General features: G+C 60.4%; 3 protein-coding genes across 3 annotated transcripts; 2 read left to right on the forward strand and 1 right to left on the reverse strand.

Moving 5' to 3' along the window:
* Positions 1-541: 541 nt before the first annotated feature.
* BXZ73DRAFT_82062 (uncharacterized protein) lies at positions 542-2,560 on the forward strand (the record flags this gene model as incomplete). Its single annotated transcript, XM_048023634.1, has 2 exons — positions 542-2,281; positions 2,345-2,560. The coding sequence occupies 2 exons, from the start codon at positions 542-544 to the stop codon at positions 2,558-2,560; spliced, it is 1,956 nt and encodes a 651-aa protein (XP_047872064.1).
* Positions 2,561-2,994: 434 nt separating this feature from the next.
* On the forward strand, positions 2,995-5,054 carry BXZ73DRAFT_107115 (uncharacterized protein; the record flags this gene model as incomplete). Its single annotated transcript, XM_048016831.1, has 2 exons — positions 2,995-4,900; positions 4,963-5,054. The coding sequence occupies 2 exons, from the start codon at positions 2,995-2,997 to the stop codon at positions 5,052-5,054; spliced, it is 1,998 nt and encodes a 665-aa protein (XP_047872065.1).
* Positions 5,055-5,730: 676 nt separating this feature from the next.
* BXZ73DRAFT_107116 (uncharacterized protein) lies at positions 5,731-11,783 on the reverse strand (the record flags this gene model as incomplete). Its single annotated transcript, XM_048016832.1, has 5 exons — positions 5,731-8,209; positions 8,258-9,111; positions 9,164-9,278; positions 10,069-10,969; positions 11,033-11,783. The coding sequence occupies 5 exons, from the start codon at positions 11,781-11,783 to the stop codon at positions 5,731-5,733; spliced, it is 5,100 nt and encodes a 1,699-aa protein (XP_047872066.1).
* Positions 11,784-15,658: the final 3,875 nt, after the last annotated feature.

Here is a 15,658-nt window from a genome sequence, read left to right on the forward strand (position 1 = left end):
GCGCGATCATGGTCGTTCCGGAAGAGGTGGGGTGCAGACGCGCCGACGCGCTTCACGGGCGCATTGGCCTGCAATGCTCGCCGACGATCAACATCCTGGCTATTGTGAGTCCTTCTCCCGCCGCCGTCTTTTGTCTTACAGCCTTCGTCGCGACCAGCTTTCTCATGAACTCATGGCGCTGCCGCCTCCCCCATATCTGTCCACCCACGAACATGCCCGGGACCACCATACCTCCCCCATTGCACTCGCGCCCCGGTGGCCCTCATCTGCCCCCTCCGTGACAAGCTCTTACCAACGTTCACTCGTGTCTGGTACACGTTGAACAAGTCGTATCTGTCCTTGACACGGGTATTCTAGAAACGGAAAGTGTATCATCGGCCCCGACATCTGTTCAAACAGTGAGTCGTACCCCTTGTCGCCTGCGAATACTGCACTAAGTGCGACGAATGACCTCAGGGCCATCAGTCGTTGCGATCTCCTCCTCTCTACCTGAGTCCCCTTCACGCTTCAGGGTGTCTCCCTTCTCCACCAAATCTGTAGCATGGACGCTCGGTACCCTTCCACAGGGATCGGTCCCCTCCCCGTCGAACTTCTCACCGAGGTCTTCATGATCCACTACGCGATGTCGCCACTCGTTCACGCTGGAGATCTCAAATATATCCACCGCACGCCGCTACACACCTCCGACTGGATGAACATCCTCCTCGTCTCCAGAGGTTGGCACGACATCGCTCAAGAAATCTCCAGTCTCTGGTCATCCGTCTCCGTCGGCGGGAACATGGATTGGCCTAGGACATGTCTCTCCCGTGTCCGGCGAATGAAGAAACGAGCAATCGACTTGTACATCCATTGCAAAGCCGACATGGACCCGCCGGACGAGCTCCTAGAGCTCCTGCCCGAACACGCTTCTCGACTACGGTCGCTCACGATGCTCTACGAGTCTAACGACCCGGAGTGGAGTGACATGCAAGTGTTCCAGTGGGTGGACTTCCAGGTCGATCTTTTCTCAAGCGGTCTACCATTCCAATCAGTTTCCTTCTTCGACGTCACCGAGAGCACCTACGACGTTGGGCTCCCCTTCGTTCTCGACGACCTCCAGATCGAACGTCTACCAGAGATCACAGCACTTTCAGTCGACGGCTTGCCCCCTCCTATGAACCCCGAGCTGTACGCCCGATTGGAGACTCTGGAGCTGGGGAACATATATGATCAAGGTTCCGACGGGGAGTGGCCTTTCACGTGGCAGCACGTCTTCGACTTCATGTTTCTATGTACAAACCTCCGCCAGCTCAAGATGGACGGCTTCCTCCGTGACTCGCTGTTGAACGACTTCGACAACGATGGGAACGCGGAGGGCCCGATCGTCACTTTTCCACGTCTCGAACACCTCTGGCTCCGCCACGAGGATCGGCTCCACGCGGCCTTCCTCGCGCACCTCAATCTCCCAGCCTTAGTTGAGCTCAGCGTAACCGACGACATCGCCTGCGCCCTCAGTAACAGCGGCATCATGAACCCCTTCTATTACACCCTCGCTGACATGCTTCCACTTTCCACCTCCCTCAACCTCCACGACGCACACCCCACCCTCCGCAAGCTGGACACCATCCTCCTCTCTTCCACCCTGGACACCCACGCCCTCCGCCTGTCACAAACGGCAGAACACGCAGAAGCGAGCCCCATGGGTAGCATCGCACGCCCAAGGGTAGATATTGTCCTCGACAAGTCCGGCTCGGACTACTCGCGCGACCGCCAATTTTGGCTCCGGCAGTGCAAGCTCGATCGCACCTTCAACGACCTCCTGTCCCCCTGCGTGCGCAAGGCCGGGAACATCATCGCCCGCCTCCCGCTGACGACGCTCGTCCTCGACCTCACCTACGCCCTCGTGCTCCACGCCGCGCCCTGGCGCGTCCTCCTCGCCGCCCTCCCGCTCCTGCGCAACCTCCGCCTGCAGGGCTTCGGCCGGGAAGCGGACGCGCCCCTCCGCGTGCTCGCGCGCGACGACGCGCTGTGCCCGCTGCTCGCGCGCGTGTCCGTCGGGGACGCCCCGTCGCTCGTCGCGGCGGACCACGCGCTCTTCCGGGCGCTCGTGCGGCTCGTTGCGCGCCGCCCGGGCAGGATCGCGGTCGGCCTGCGGGTCGTGCACCGGGACGCGGAGGGGCTCCAGAGGCTGTGGGCGAAGTACGGGCCGGCGATCGAGCGGTGTGCGAGGGGGGCGGTGGCGGTTGTGCGTGTTCGGGTGGAGGACCCGGTGGATCGGGAGGAGGCGTTGCTTTGGCCGCTGGTGAGTGGTGCTGTGACGTCTGTGTGGTGGGGAGATCACTGACGCGCGTTCGGAATCGTGCAGTGCCCCGCGCAGAATAGGGCGGCCTGTCAGATGTTGGTGTTTACGGAGCCGGAGGAGATGTTTGGTGCGGAGTTGGATGGATATCTTGCGGAGGACGTGGACATGGGGGATGCAGATGGTTCGGATGAAGCGGCAACTGGGTCTGAAGATGGGTCAGGGTCGGAGGATGGTACTGAGGAGGACGAAGAGATGGAGACGGGGGACGAGGACGACTAGCAACAGATCGTCCGCGCTACAACGTGAATGTATGTAAAGGTTTCTGCTTAAACGGCACTGGTCCCCATATTCTGCCAATTAAAAGCCATCAATACGACGTGAAACTCACCTCCCACCACCGTACTTACAGCAGGCCAAGAAGTCGGAGATCGGGCACGGTCGTCGAGTCGCGTCTCGACGGAAACTAAGCCTTGGGTCTAAGGGGATCCCGGCAAAAGCCGGCCCCCAGTTCGAGTCCACAGTCCGCCGCGCCTGCTCGCCCGCGCTTTCAGCCACTCTCTCTCTCTCTCCCGCGATGTCGTCGACTGTGCTCGTCCAGTACGTGTCAAATAACTTTCTCGGATTTTTCACGTTTCTCACTGCACGATGACTTCATTCTGCACCCTACCCAGCGAGAACTAGACTCTGGGTCCATTGTTCTCTCTCTTATCAAGATGTCGAAGCATCATGAACACACGCCAACGCCAACCTCACATACCCCTCACAACATCCTTCGTCTTCCAGATGAGATCACCCTCATGATTATCCAGGAACATTACAACGACACGGATATCGAAGCTGGATGGGGAGACTATTTCTTCTGGCCGAGATCACCAATACGCTCTCCGGAGTGGATGAATGTCTTGGGCGTTTGCAAGCTCTGGCGCGAACTCGGTTGTTCTACGAGCTCCTTTTGGAGGCCGATTCGCATCGATGGCAGCGTCGAGTGGTTCACCCTCCGGCTGGCGCGTGCGAGACAGTCGCCGGTGGACTTGCACATCCCGGGAGACCTCGACACAGAACCTCCTCAGTGGGCCTTGGATATCCTCTCTTCACGATCACCCCGTATTCACTCCATCTCCTTTCGATACCACGCCCCCGAAGACTCCCATCTATACGAAAATCTCTGGGAAGCCTTTCATCACGAACTATTCTCCAGCAGTGCTGCAGCGACCTCGGTGTTCTACACCAATATAGGACCCTCCTTGCCCGACACCTTCCTACTGCAGTCGCTCGAAACGGAGCGACTACCTCGTATTACGACGCTGTTCGTGGGCAATCTCTCACCGCCAACCAGTGGGACTCTCTACTCCCGGCTTGAAACCCTGCAGTTGTCGGACGCTTGGGGGGACGAGGAAGTCGACGATACCGGACCGGAGGTGTGGAAGCGTACTCTTGTCATCCTCTCCCATTGTGCCAATCTGCGCAAGCTCGTACTGCAAGATTGTATCTGGGCAGACCCCAGTCTCCGTCCGGTAACCTTCGAGGGACCTGTGACAGTCTTGCCACGCCTCGAGAGCCTCACTCTCTGCGGCAAAAACTCGCCGTTTTTGTATGCAGCCCTCCTCTCCGCCGTCCGCCTTCCGGCTCTTGTGGAGCTGCTCATGGACGAAAACCTCGACTTGTTGATCGAAAAGCACTCGTATCATAACAGGCACGAGTATTCATTCATCGACATGATCCCCAAGACGCACCGTCACAGCCTGCGAGACAACTTCCCCGCCATCCATGATCTGAACGCCATGTCCATCCACTCCACCCAACTCGTTCACACCCTCATCCTCCGCGCACAGCAACGCGACGAGCTTTTGCCAGACACGCCACCTACTGAGGTCTTCCCCACAGAAGCGCCCCCAAGCACACTCGTTCAACTGTCGCTAGAGGCGTGTTCCGACATACTAGACTACGGCGACGAAGACCACCGGACCGACGCCGGCCACCTCGCGCGCTTCCACGCGCTCCAGCCACATGCCGTGCTCAGCGCCGCGACGCTTGTCGCCGGGCAGCCCATCACCTCGCTCACGCTCGACATCGCGCACAGCCTCGGGCGCGACCTCTGCCCGTGGGAGGACCTCTTCGCCGCGCTGCCCGCGCTCACAGCCCTCCACGTCGCCGGCCACGGAAACTGCTCCGACGTCCTCAGCGAGCTCGCGACCAACGGGCGTCCGTTCACCGCGGCCAGCGTCCTCCGCGCGGACGGCACGCTGGACGAGGACGCGTACCGGGCGGCGGAGCGCGGCCGCGAGCGCGGGCCCGTGGTCTGCCCGAGGCTCGCCCGCCTGCGCATCGGGGGCCCGCGCGCGGTCGTCTTCGGGGAGTGGACGCTGGACGGGCTCGTGCACGTCCTCGAGTGGCGTGCGGAGCGCGGCGCGGCGCGGATCGAGGAGCTCGAGGTCGGGCTCGCGTACGATCGCGGCGAGAGCGCGGAGGGGCTCGCGGCGTCGCAGGCGGAGTGCGGCGCGCGGATCGCGGCGCTGGTGGGGCGCGCGACGTTCGACCACGCCTCGGCGGGGCTCAAGCACGGGCGGGTGGGGTTCCAGCTGTGGCCGCGGGCGCGGCGGGGGGACTCGAATCCGTGGGGTGAGTGTTTGGCGCGCTCGGTTTGCGGCGTAGGCTGTGGCTGACGGCGTCGTTTGCTGCAGGTGTTGACTGGTGCGAGTTTGAGCCTGTCGAATCCGAGCAAGCATCTCCCACACTCGCAGCTCAAGTGGAGCCCGAGGAGGAGGAAGATTGAACGGCCTCCAAGCATCAGCTTGCTTTTGTGCGCGCGAACGCGGACGCTGCATGAGAGGGTACTGACAATGGGGGACAGTTGAAAGCCGCACAACACAGGCGGTGAGTCGGTCAGTGGCACCAAAGGAGACGGATTGGCGGTGGCGGCACGGACGATGACGATTGGGAGCACAAAGGCGGAGGCGATAGGCGTTGAGGATTCAGGAATGCGTGCGCGGAGCTGGAGGAGCGGGGACAGCGGTAGACTCAGTTCGAGGGGGTGCATATTGGATAAACATCGTGCATAGAACGTATGTACATGCATGTGGAAGAGTGCTACGAGCTCGGCCGTACTAGGGACGTGAGTGCTCTACATCGCAAGTATTGGGTCGTCGGGAGGAGAGAGAGCGAGATACCAGGCAAATTGTAGCAGATGATGATGTACTTGTGCAATTCAAGAAAGCTAGTGTATCGAAAGTGAGGCAAAGAGACGAGAGAGATGGACGCCTACTAACTACATGTTCAACCTGCCACTGGCGACAAATCAGTACGTCGTCAGCGCAGCAGGGCGGCGGGCGTAAGGACAAACTACACATTGACGTCCGCGTCGACCTGCTCCGAAACCGTGAATGAACCCCACTTGGCCCATCTCGTCGCGCGCACCTCTAGTGTGTTTTGCGTCAGCTCGGGGTGCATACTCAGAGCAGCTTCGCGAGGGCCTTTCCGAAAGCCTTCTTCGCACCCCCAGGCCCGTCGATCCGCTCCAGCCGACACCAGTCCTCTTTGCCGTACGACAGCATGTCCTTGAGATCGACCTCGCGCACCTCCTCTGCGCGACCCTTCCACTTTACCCGGTCAACGGCAGGTAGCTCGACGCCGGCATCCACCGGATCCTCCCCACTCCGCTGCAGCTCCCGGAGATGGCGATGCGCGCGTGAAGTCTTCGGAGGGGAGTAATCCACGTCCACGCTCGACTCGCTGTCCGCGGCCACGGGGGTGATGCGCAGCAGGCCGCGCCCGCCAAAGCTGACGCGTCCGCGCTGGGGCACCGCCGGGGGTGGCGAGGCTTGAATCCGGGTGCTCTCCGCCTGGGGAAGCTCGCCGCGCAGCCATCTGTCCTGGCTGAGCACGCCTTCGACTTCCGCCGCATCCTTCGAGCCCGTACGGTTCGACGCGTCGCTGGCGCCACTGACAGTTCCCGCTTCCCCGTCCTTCTCCTCCTGCGCCCCCGCCTCCTCGTCGGAGTCGTCGAACCGGTCCAGCGCCTCGCTAGCGCCCTCGCGCATGGCCAGGAGCCGCCTGTCTGCCTTCGCGAACGAGCGCGTCTCCTCGCACAGCCGCCGCACGATGTCCTCGTGGAAGCCGTGGTTCTGGGCCATCGTCTGCACCACGAGCTGCATCACGTACGCCTGCAGCAGCTCGCGCTCCGCCGGGGGCACGGTGTTGACGAAGCGCGCGTCCGCCGCGCGCGGCGACGACAGGGACGTGCCCGCCCCGGGCAGGTACGCGGACGCGGGCGGGAGCGTGATGGTGCGTGCGGACGGGAAGAGGAACTGGAAGGAGTTCTCGCGCGAGAGGCCGTCGCTGCCGAGGCTGGAGCCCGACTGGAGGCCGGATGAGGTGCGTCGGGCACGGGGGTCGGTCGAGTGGCGCGCCGGGTGGTCGTAGAAGATGTCTGGTGTGACGGAGGCGCCGAGAGAGTGGCGGCGCGTGTGCCCGACGCTCTTCGACGGCTGCGGGAGAGGGGCGGGCATCTCGATGCGGGATGAGGACTCTTGGGGTTTCAGGTCGTCGAAGGATTGGTGGGAGGAGTGCGAGTCACCCTTGTCGACGAGAGAACACGGTTGCGGCATTGAATGGTCCGCGATTCGTTCAAAATGCACGCCGGTGTGCTTTCCGCTGGGCAGTTTCGCCGAAAGGGTAGATCTTCGTTCGGCGCCGCTGGCCTCGGCTCCGCTCGGCAGCTCGCCATGGCTCCTGCCCGCATCCAATAAACTCTCGAGACGAGCGCCATTGAGAGGAGGGAGAGGTCCCGTGGACTTCGGCCGCTTGGCATCGTGTCCCATATTCGATGGAGCAGTCAAAGGACGCTTTCGATCGGCGTTGAGCAGTTGTTCGAGGTTGGGTTTCGCATCGTTCCTACCGGGGATCAAGGGAAGGGAAGGCGCGGAGCTGGTGGAGTTGGCCCTGGAGAAAGCCCCAAGACGCGGGGCGAATACCGGCTGGCTGAGGGGCTGGCTGAACGGGTGGTGAGGTTGACTAAAGGGATGATGCTGCGGCCGGTCGACGTCTATCTCGTCCGCCTTGAGGTCGTCGTCAACAGGTTGCTGCACGGGTGAGGATGGGGGTTCGACGGCTGTAGGTGCGCGAGCGGACCGCGGGAAAGGCGTTCTCTTCGACCCTCGTGGTACTTTGCGCTCGACAGTGCGCGTCCTCTGCACAATGACGGTTTCGGTGGTGACGATTTGGCTTGAACTGGGCAAGCGAGCGTTCCCATCGGCTCTCGACGCGCGTGCCGGAGTAGAGGGACCGGGGTCTCGTCGCGTTCCCCCACGCACCGGGGGCCACGCTGAAACTTGTCGTGCGGGTACAGGGGCTGGTTCGTCGTCCTCTAGCGTGTCTTCCATGTCGCTGGTCTCCGGTTCATCTTCGATGTTGCGTCTTCGAGCCTTGCCACCCAGCTCGACACGAGTCTTGCCCTTCGCATCGGAGAGCGCCTTGTTGAAAGCACCTTCGTCCAGCCGCGGAGGCTCCTTGAGTCTCGGAGACGGATCGCACGGAGCATCAGGTTGGCTATTCCGACGCTTGGAAACCTGGGCAGTCGGAGAGCTACCCGTAGAAGGAGGAACGGATGACGAGGAGGCCTCTGGCTCCGGAGTGGCGAAAGTGATCTCTTCCCGTTTCTGATGGTGGATACGCCGAGGGTGTTTGCGACGAGGGGCGGGAGAGTGGCTTCGTTCCCGGTGGTGCCTTTCCTTCGCCCGGTCTGGTGTGGGTGAGATTGGCGGGTTCGGTGCGGCCTCGGCCTCGGGTCGGGGGCGTTCGTGACTCTTCCGTCGTGGGGGTGAAGCGCCTGATGCAAACGCATCCGAGCGCTTCGTGCGAAGCTCTTCAACAACGGGGATAACTCCCTCGACAGCCTCCGCAACCTCGACAACCCTTGGGCCCACAACGGTTCTACGGGGTGATCGGCACATGTAAAGTAGGAAAGAGACGAATACCTACGGATTTGCGAACGAATTGTCCCCAACATCGTCATCATGTCTCTCGTCGAGCTCGTCACGGAGAATTGGCTGATCCGTCAACATCTTCAACGTTTCGACTTCCTCGTCCGATGCTTCGGACGCCGTGGCAGGGTCTCGGGCTTCCTCTACATCGTCCACATCGCGGCCGGATATGTCCAGATGAGCCTCCTGCTGTGTTTGGGGGATGTCGACGGCACCGTCTTCCTCGTCACCGGAGGCTTCCACAGGCGCGCCACCTCCCGAACCCCGTCGCACAGAGCTTGGTTTCTTCCGCGGTGGCATAGCCTCCACGTCGACGCGGATCTTCTTCTTAGGAGGTGCCTCATCTTGAATGTCGCGGACCCGCTTCCGCTTGTCCGCGGGCGCGGGTTTCGCCCTTTGGGAGGACGGCCTGCGTGCGACGTAGTCTTTAACTGTCGTGACCGCACCCTTGGGCATGGGGATGTCCTCGTCATCGCCAGCCTCGCGCTGCTCGACGGCGAGTGGTGAACCGAATGTACGCAGGAGACAGAGGGAGACACACACGTTTTTCAGACCCAATCCGAGGTGACTGCCACGCGATGGACCACTCGACAAGGGGTGCTGGATGAGGGTCTGGTTGTCCATGTTTGTATAGTCCACTTGTGCTTGCGGTGTCTGAATCGTTCTTCTCGATGCAGAGGTGGGGGAGGGCGCCGATGTGGACGATCCAGGCGTACCGCTCTGTGACTGTTGGGCTCTCTTCACCAGCAATGCGATTTTCTTGTCCATGCGTGCGCGGTTGTCTGCGTGGACGTAGTGGCCCCGCCATGACTGCCACGTGTGCCTCTGGGACCACTTCCACTTCCTCTCCGGCTAGGAAAACCGCTGAGCGACGCCAGATAGGGGGAGAAGTATGTGGACTCACGTTCTCCACTAGGACCTGATAGAGCTTGTTCCCTGCCCTGCCCTTCCCATCAGGAGAGTATCTCGCCAAGTAAAGGCAAAGATAGTGTTCGTCTTCGCTTGTAAATCCAGTACGCCTAGTGCATTGCGCGAAGCGTTCAGTGAAGCCGCAAAGGGCACGACGCAGGACTCAACCACTCACTGGTGCATCCTGCTTGAAACAGCACTGAAGTAGTACTTCTGTCGCGCAGACCGCCGCAGATAAAGCCGAGTGTTGAAGGAGACGATGATCAGGGCACAAGTTGAAGAAGGACGGTGGCGACGCAACGGCGACCGACGATGCACGTGCATGACATACACGTACTGTCACAATAACGTGACAGCGAAGTCATGACTCTGCTCATTCAAAAATTGTTCGAAATGTCGGGCATTAATGCTACTACCACAACCACATATTCAATTCAACGTGGGTGTGAACGGGATACCCATGTAAGCATACACAACCCCATTGTCTACATCCCCGTCTCCCCGTCCACCGGCGTCACGCTCTCTGGCGCTGCCCACCGTCCCGCAATCCGCACCCGCCTGACGTTCACCCCGAGAGCGTACCCTAAGTCGCCCGAGACCACCCACTATCGTCGCCGCCGCCTGCTCTACCGAGCCCCTTGTTCAAAGTCCTCACCGCGACGCGCGCGCGTACTCCAATCCCAGGCCTGCAAACGATATATCAGTCGCGCAGAACTCGAATGGCATCGGCTTCGCTGTAGTTTGACAATGGCCATAAGTCGCGAAGCATACGATCCCGCCCATGTGTGCGTCCTGCCGACGCGTGGTCGAACGTCGTCGAACGTCGTCCTACCCACCAGCCGCGCGACCCGCGGACAATACTGGGCCTGCGCCCGTGCGAGATCCTTCGCGCTAACGAACCCTTCGTGCAACAAGCCGACCTCGAGCTCCTCGATCCGCGCCGCCCCGTGCGCTGCGCGCCACTCGAGCATCTCCTCGAGCGTCCGGAACGTCGAATCGTCCGCGGTGACCATCGCGTGCGGCCCCCCGATGCGCAGGCGCGTGAGCAAAAGGCACACCGCGGCCCCGGTAGCCGCCGCCGCCGCCGCCTGCGCCTGCTCTGACTCCTCCATCGCCCGCCGCGGGAGCCCGTCGGTCGCGAGCGCAGCCAGTGCGGCTCCGCAGCCCATGGAGCCGGCGATGTGCAGCGCCGCGAGCGCGGGAAGCGCCACGAAGAGCTCCATCCAGGGGTCGGCGGAGTCGACGTCGGAATGGGTCACGTCGAGCGTGAGCGCGGTGATGGGCAGCCCGACGACGACGGGCGCCGCGCCGCACACGACTCCGTGGAGGAGCCGATGGAAGCGCTCTTGGTACGCGGTGTGCTCGCTCGTCGACTCGTCCTCGCACAGCACGAGGTGCACGAGCGGGTGCGGGCGCACGTCCGCTTGGCCAAAGGCGGTGGCGGGCGTGGCGGGGGGCGGCTCGGCGGTTGCTTGCTCGCGGAGGACGAGGCTGTAGGTGAGCGTGGTGCTGCGAATGGACATGGCGTTCAGGCCACGGAGGGCCGGAAAGCCGGTGTGGAGGTTGTGGTGGTAGTACGTGGCGGGGAGCATTTCGTCGAAGGAATATTCCAAGTGCAAGTTTGTCTCGATCATCCTCGACAAATTGTCTTCCATGAGGAGTTCGACGAGGGCGGGAAGGCGGAGGGTGGAGAGGAAGGCTGCACATAGGAACGGTGCACGTGAATCGTTGCCGAGAAGAGTCAGGCTCTCGAGGTGTGGCAAGAAAATCACGGGCGGATTCGCGGGGTCGCGCCCGATGACTGAGATGTCGACCATGGGTGCACAAAGGGTGTCCTAGAGCACAAGCTTGCAGAGATTCGTACAGGGAGAGAGGATGGCTCTGATACTCTCCCATGAGGTCGGCCACGCGTAGTCGTCATCGTCTTGCCAAGCGGTCAGCAGCTCGAGGACTTCAAGTCGAGCGTAGAGAGCGGGACTAGTCGGCGGCCCGGATCCGACTATGACCATCGTCGTAATGTGAGGCAACCGCTCTGTCTCAAGTGATTGAAGTAGGAATGGATTGAGGGTCGTCGTGGGTGGCCCAGCATTGTAGAGCACCGATGTCGCGGTGGAAGCACAACCAGCATATAGCGCATGATGAAAGGCTTCCCAGGAGCATGTGTTTTCCTGCAGGGTTTCCGGGATTTCGTACACAAAGGATATGGACCGGACATGTGGGGACCGCCGAGCGAGGACGTCCAGGGACGAGCAAGGAGGTTCTGTCTCGAGGTCAGCCCAAACGTACAGGTCCACTGGCGAGTGTCCAGCACGCGACAGCCGCACGCCGAGCCACTCGACGTTGCCCTCAATGCAGATGGCGCTCCATAGGGTCCCGGTGGAGCAGACCAGGTCACGCCAGAGCTTGCACACGCTCATGACGGCCATCCACTCTGAGTTGCGCAGCGGCGCCCTGATGTTCGACCACGGATCTCCCCATCCCTCTTCAACCTCGCTGTCGTGGAAGTGCGCCTTGATCACCATGAGAAGAACTTCGTCGGGAAGATGATGGATGTCGCGGGGGGTCTGTCGAGGCTCGTGGGCAAAGAGCCGGGGACCTCCATCAGCTTGCGACATGTTGTCAGTCTCGGCAGGAGCTCAGGACATTGGCGGATCTGTCGTTTGGAGTGTACTTACGCGCACTGGAGAGGCGAGGGAATTAGAGTGAAAGAGCAGGTGCAGAATGGACAAGCTGGGTCGACGACGTTGTGGACGGGGAGGACGGCGCGGTCCGTTCGCTGGGCGGCGGGCGGCGGCGTCTCGCAGTACCTAGCATTGCGCGCCTGACTTGCGCTTTCACCTTCATCATCCACCCCTACTTACGAGGTCCCACATTAGTCCCCCAGTGCCAGATTTTCCTCGATTATCAGCGCGAATCCAGGCCCACATACGGCAGGACCACCAATGAGTGCAATATCCTCGAACTAGTTATACCCCTTTCTCGAAATACGAGGCGGGCGATATGAGCGGATGGAATGGGGTTATAAATACACTAGTACGTCCCTGCCGCTCACTCCTCATGCCAAGTCGCCCACGCCACTCCTGAAGCTCCTGCGAAGCCCATACTCCGCTGCTTCACTCTCTCGACTGCCCGCGTGGGAATCTCCTTTTCGCAGCGATCACTCGCGCCAAGCAGGGTGTGCGAGTGGCGGCGCGGGGAGGGAAATGCAGCAGAGGCGAGAGCGCGGGGGAAGACAGACAGTAGAGGTAGGCCCGTTTGGTGCCGCGGATTAGGTAGAAATTTGCGAGGGTGTAGCTGGCGCATAGTGGATCGTATTGCAGTCGAAAGCCGGCTATATTTCAATTTCAATAGCCATGCCTAAGGGCCTGGTCGGCTGCCCGTGGGATGGGCTGTGGGATGGGCTCGCCTGGGGCCGAGACGGCCGACGGCCCATCCCGAGCCCATCGGGCTTTCGCTGGCATCCGCGTCACTGGGCGTCACCCCGGGTCACTCCCCATCACGAACGGTGACACCGCGCGCTTGCGCAGTTCCGTGGACGGCAATCCACCTCCCTCATGTGTGAACTCCTTCGGCCTGTCCCAACAGCTCATTGGATGCGTGAGAAAATGTGAGCTATGACCTGTAAGGCTGCCCTTATTTCCAGTGTGAATTGTCCCCCTATCGGAGCCTGATGCAACCCCGCCTCTCGCTTAGGTAATCGTGCAGGTATGTGCTCGCTACCGCCTGTACTGTACACTAGTATGTGTTTGCTTCTATGCACCACCATCTACTGTGCATACACTGTGTGTCTGCATGTCTCCAGTGCCCAAAGGAGCTCAAGTGCGACACATCCACCCTGAGCACCCTCCGATCCATCCCGTAAACAGTTCAAGATCACTGCAGAGTGGCAGAGGGCAACCAACAGAGGATTGGGGAGGCAATGTGCCAGGGGAGTTATCAAGCATATCTCCTAATGGTAATCAGGTGGCTTGAATAATAGAGATAGCTCTGGTGAATGAGTGTAGTTGTGACTATTAGAGGGAAACTGTGTGTAAAGACAGAAAATAGAGGGAGGGGAAGGGAGCAAGCAGTAAGCAGAGAGGGGGAGATGGGCATTGCGGGCACGGGGAGCAGGGAAATGGCGTGACGGGAAAAGCGCCCATCAGTATGCCCATCCGCCCACGGCCCGGAGGCGTCCGAGCCCACGGCGGGATGGGCTCGAGGGGCGTCTATCGCGAGCCCACAGCCCATCGTGCTGCGGGATCATTTTGGCGGGGGACCCAGCCAGGACCCCCGACATCTCACCCAAATGCCTGAGCCGAATCCGGACATTGATGGCGATTTCGCGGGCTCAATGCCTGTAGGCGCTTAGGCCTTGTCGGACATTTTCTCGGATTTCGGCCGGCCTATGCCTGAGCCATCATCCGACCATCAGTGTGCGGGCTCCCGGAGGCCTGATCCTCAACCCGGCCGGAAGGTCAGCTAGAGTGGGCGACTGGGCTGCGGATCTTCGAGCGTCTCTCCTGCCTGCCTTACATATGTGAGCCGCTGTGCGTGCACCAAAAACACTGCATTGATTGAACTGTTTATAATGATATTCTACTGCCTGCAAGTGAATACAGCGAGCTGAAACCCAACCTCACCGGAGCCAGCATATGCCTTTGAGACGGCTTAATTACTTCCAGGGATCGACGTACCAGGCGCCGTTGGCAGCTTGACCGCGTGCCGGGTGCAGTCTGCATGCCACAGATTTCGTTTGTTCCACTCCGGGTGAGAACGAGAATGAGAGGGCGTGGGAGGCGGTTCAAAAGTTGGCCGAGGACCCAGGAAGCGCGGGTAAATCAAGCTCAAGAGTAGGAGGCAGGTTGGCGGGCAAGGGTCTCTTGCCCTCTCTCGGTACAGGTGCGGGACTTGCTCTCCCAACTCTCTCACCCGCATGGTGGACTATCGGGTACCCATGGAGACCTGTGCATTCAAAGTGATGATGTGCTCACCCTCGGGACCATCGACGACGGGCGAAGACCTCCCCCCCAAGTTCCAACGCCAATCCAACGCCCTCTAGAGACCTTCCGCAGTCCCCACGGCACCCAGCTGTCCATCAGGTGGTCTGTCCAGCAGATTTCGAGCACGCGCTCCGAGCACGCGTACAATCACTACCTGCCGCTGCACACGCTGCTCACGCTCGCGCTCGCGACGCACTCTCGCGCGGAGTGGCTCAGCGCGACGTTAGTCGTCCACAGATATTGGCGTGTTGCAGGCGTACATGCATCGCAGTCACGAGCGCGGTGAGGGCGAACGTCGGCGAAAGCAGGGGTGACCAGTGAAGGGCCAACGTAGAGGAATCAGGGGAGGGGACAAACGCATGGACGCACTGGCGGAGCACAAGGGCGCTTAGACTACAGTCGCCTCGAGTCTATGTCCCCAAATGTTCTCGTCAACGATCTACTGTATTTACAAGTTCCTACGACTCTTCAATGTATCTTCTACGCGTCTGAGAATCCCCGACGTTTCCTGGACGAAAATTCACCTTCCAGAGGCCTGTTCGAGCGGAATCCGGACATTTTGAGGCCCTCCGGAGGCCTGTTCCGAAAATCCGACCAAATTAGGCTCCAGACGGCCGAGGCCTGTAGCCGTCCGACCAAAACAGGGTCACCAGGAGGCCTGATCCCAGAGGACATTTTCGGCACTTTTTCGAAAATTGGGATCAGGCATCTGGGTGAGATGTCGGGGGTCCTACCCAGCCCATCCCACGGACAGCCGACCAGGCCCTAATGGTGCTCACCCGCTGACTGCCTGCCGGCCCGGATCGGGCCGATATATGTTCTCAACTTGATAGACTTCATTGATAGTGTTGCAAGAGTGCTGGGGTGAATGAGCCCTCCAGACAGCGCAGAAGCTACGTTCTCTGAAATTCTCTATCGCCCACGTTTCTCAGTGTCCTTGCCAGGTTGTCTGCGCATCATACCACGCCAAGTGTGACGGTCTCACGCGGAGCGGAAGGGCGAAAACGGGGAAAAGAGCTGTGTTGCTCGCTAGCGTAAGACAATGCGAATGAGGCGAATAAGTACTACTGTAGACAGGAGATGTGGAGCTCGAGAGTTGAGACCCTGTCATGGGCGCGGCGAGAATGAGCAAGGCGGAATGTAGAGTAATACAATGAAGAGCCAAGCCCACGCACCACTGAGCCTTTCCCCTACCTAGGTTCCGCCCTCCGATCGCCTACCTACTACAAGCATAAAATTCACTCCACCTCATTGGACTCACAATATTCAGGTCACATAGCGCAGACATGTGCAACTATCGCAACAAGCGAATGTTCAAATACCTTGCCAAGCATCTAATAAAAATTCTATGATTACAGCGCGGACGTGTCCATATAGTACGATAAAGTAGATGCGGTGCACATGACACCAGTGCATGCGCGTTTTCCCCAGACCTCTGATGTAGCATTAGGAACATAGAGTATCAATTAGCGTGCGAAGTCACCCCGGAAGACGAGCATAACCCCTCC

This window comes from Epithele typhae (genome assembly GCF_022376455.1).
Source record: "Epithele typhae strain CBS 203.58 chromosome Unknown BXZ73scaffold_100, whole genome shotgun sequence".
In the NCBI taxonomy this organism is placed as follows: Eukaryota; Fungi; Basidiomycota; class Agaricomycetes; order Polyporales; family Epitheliaceae; genus Epithele; species Epithele typhae.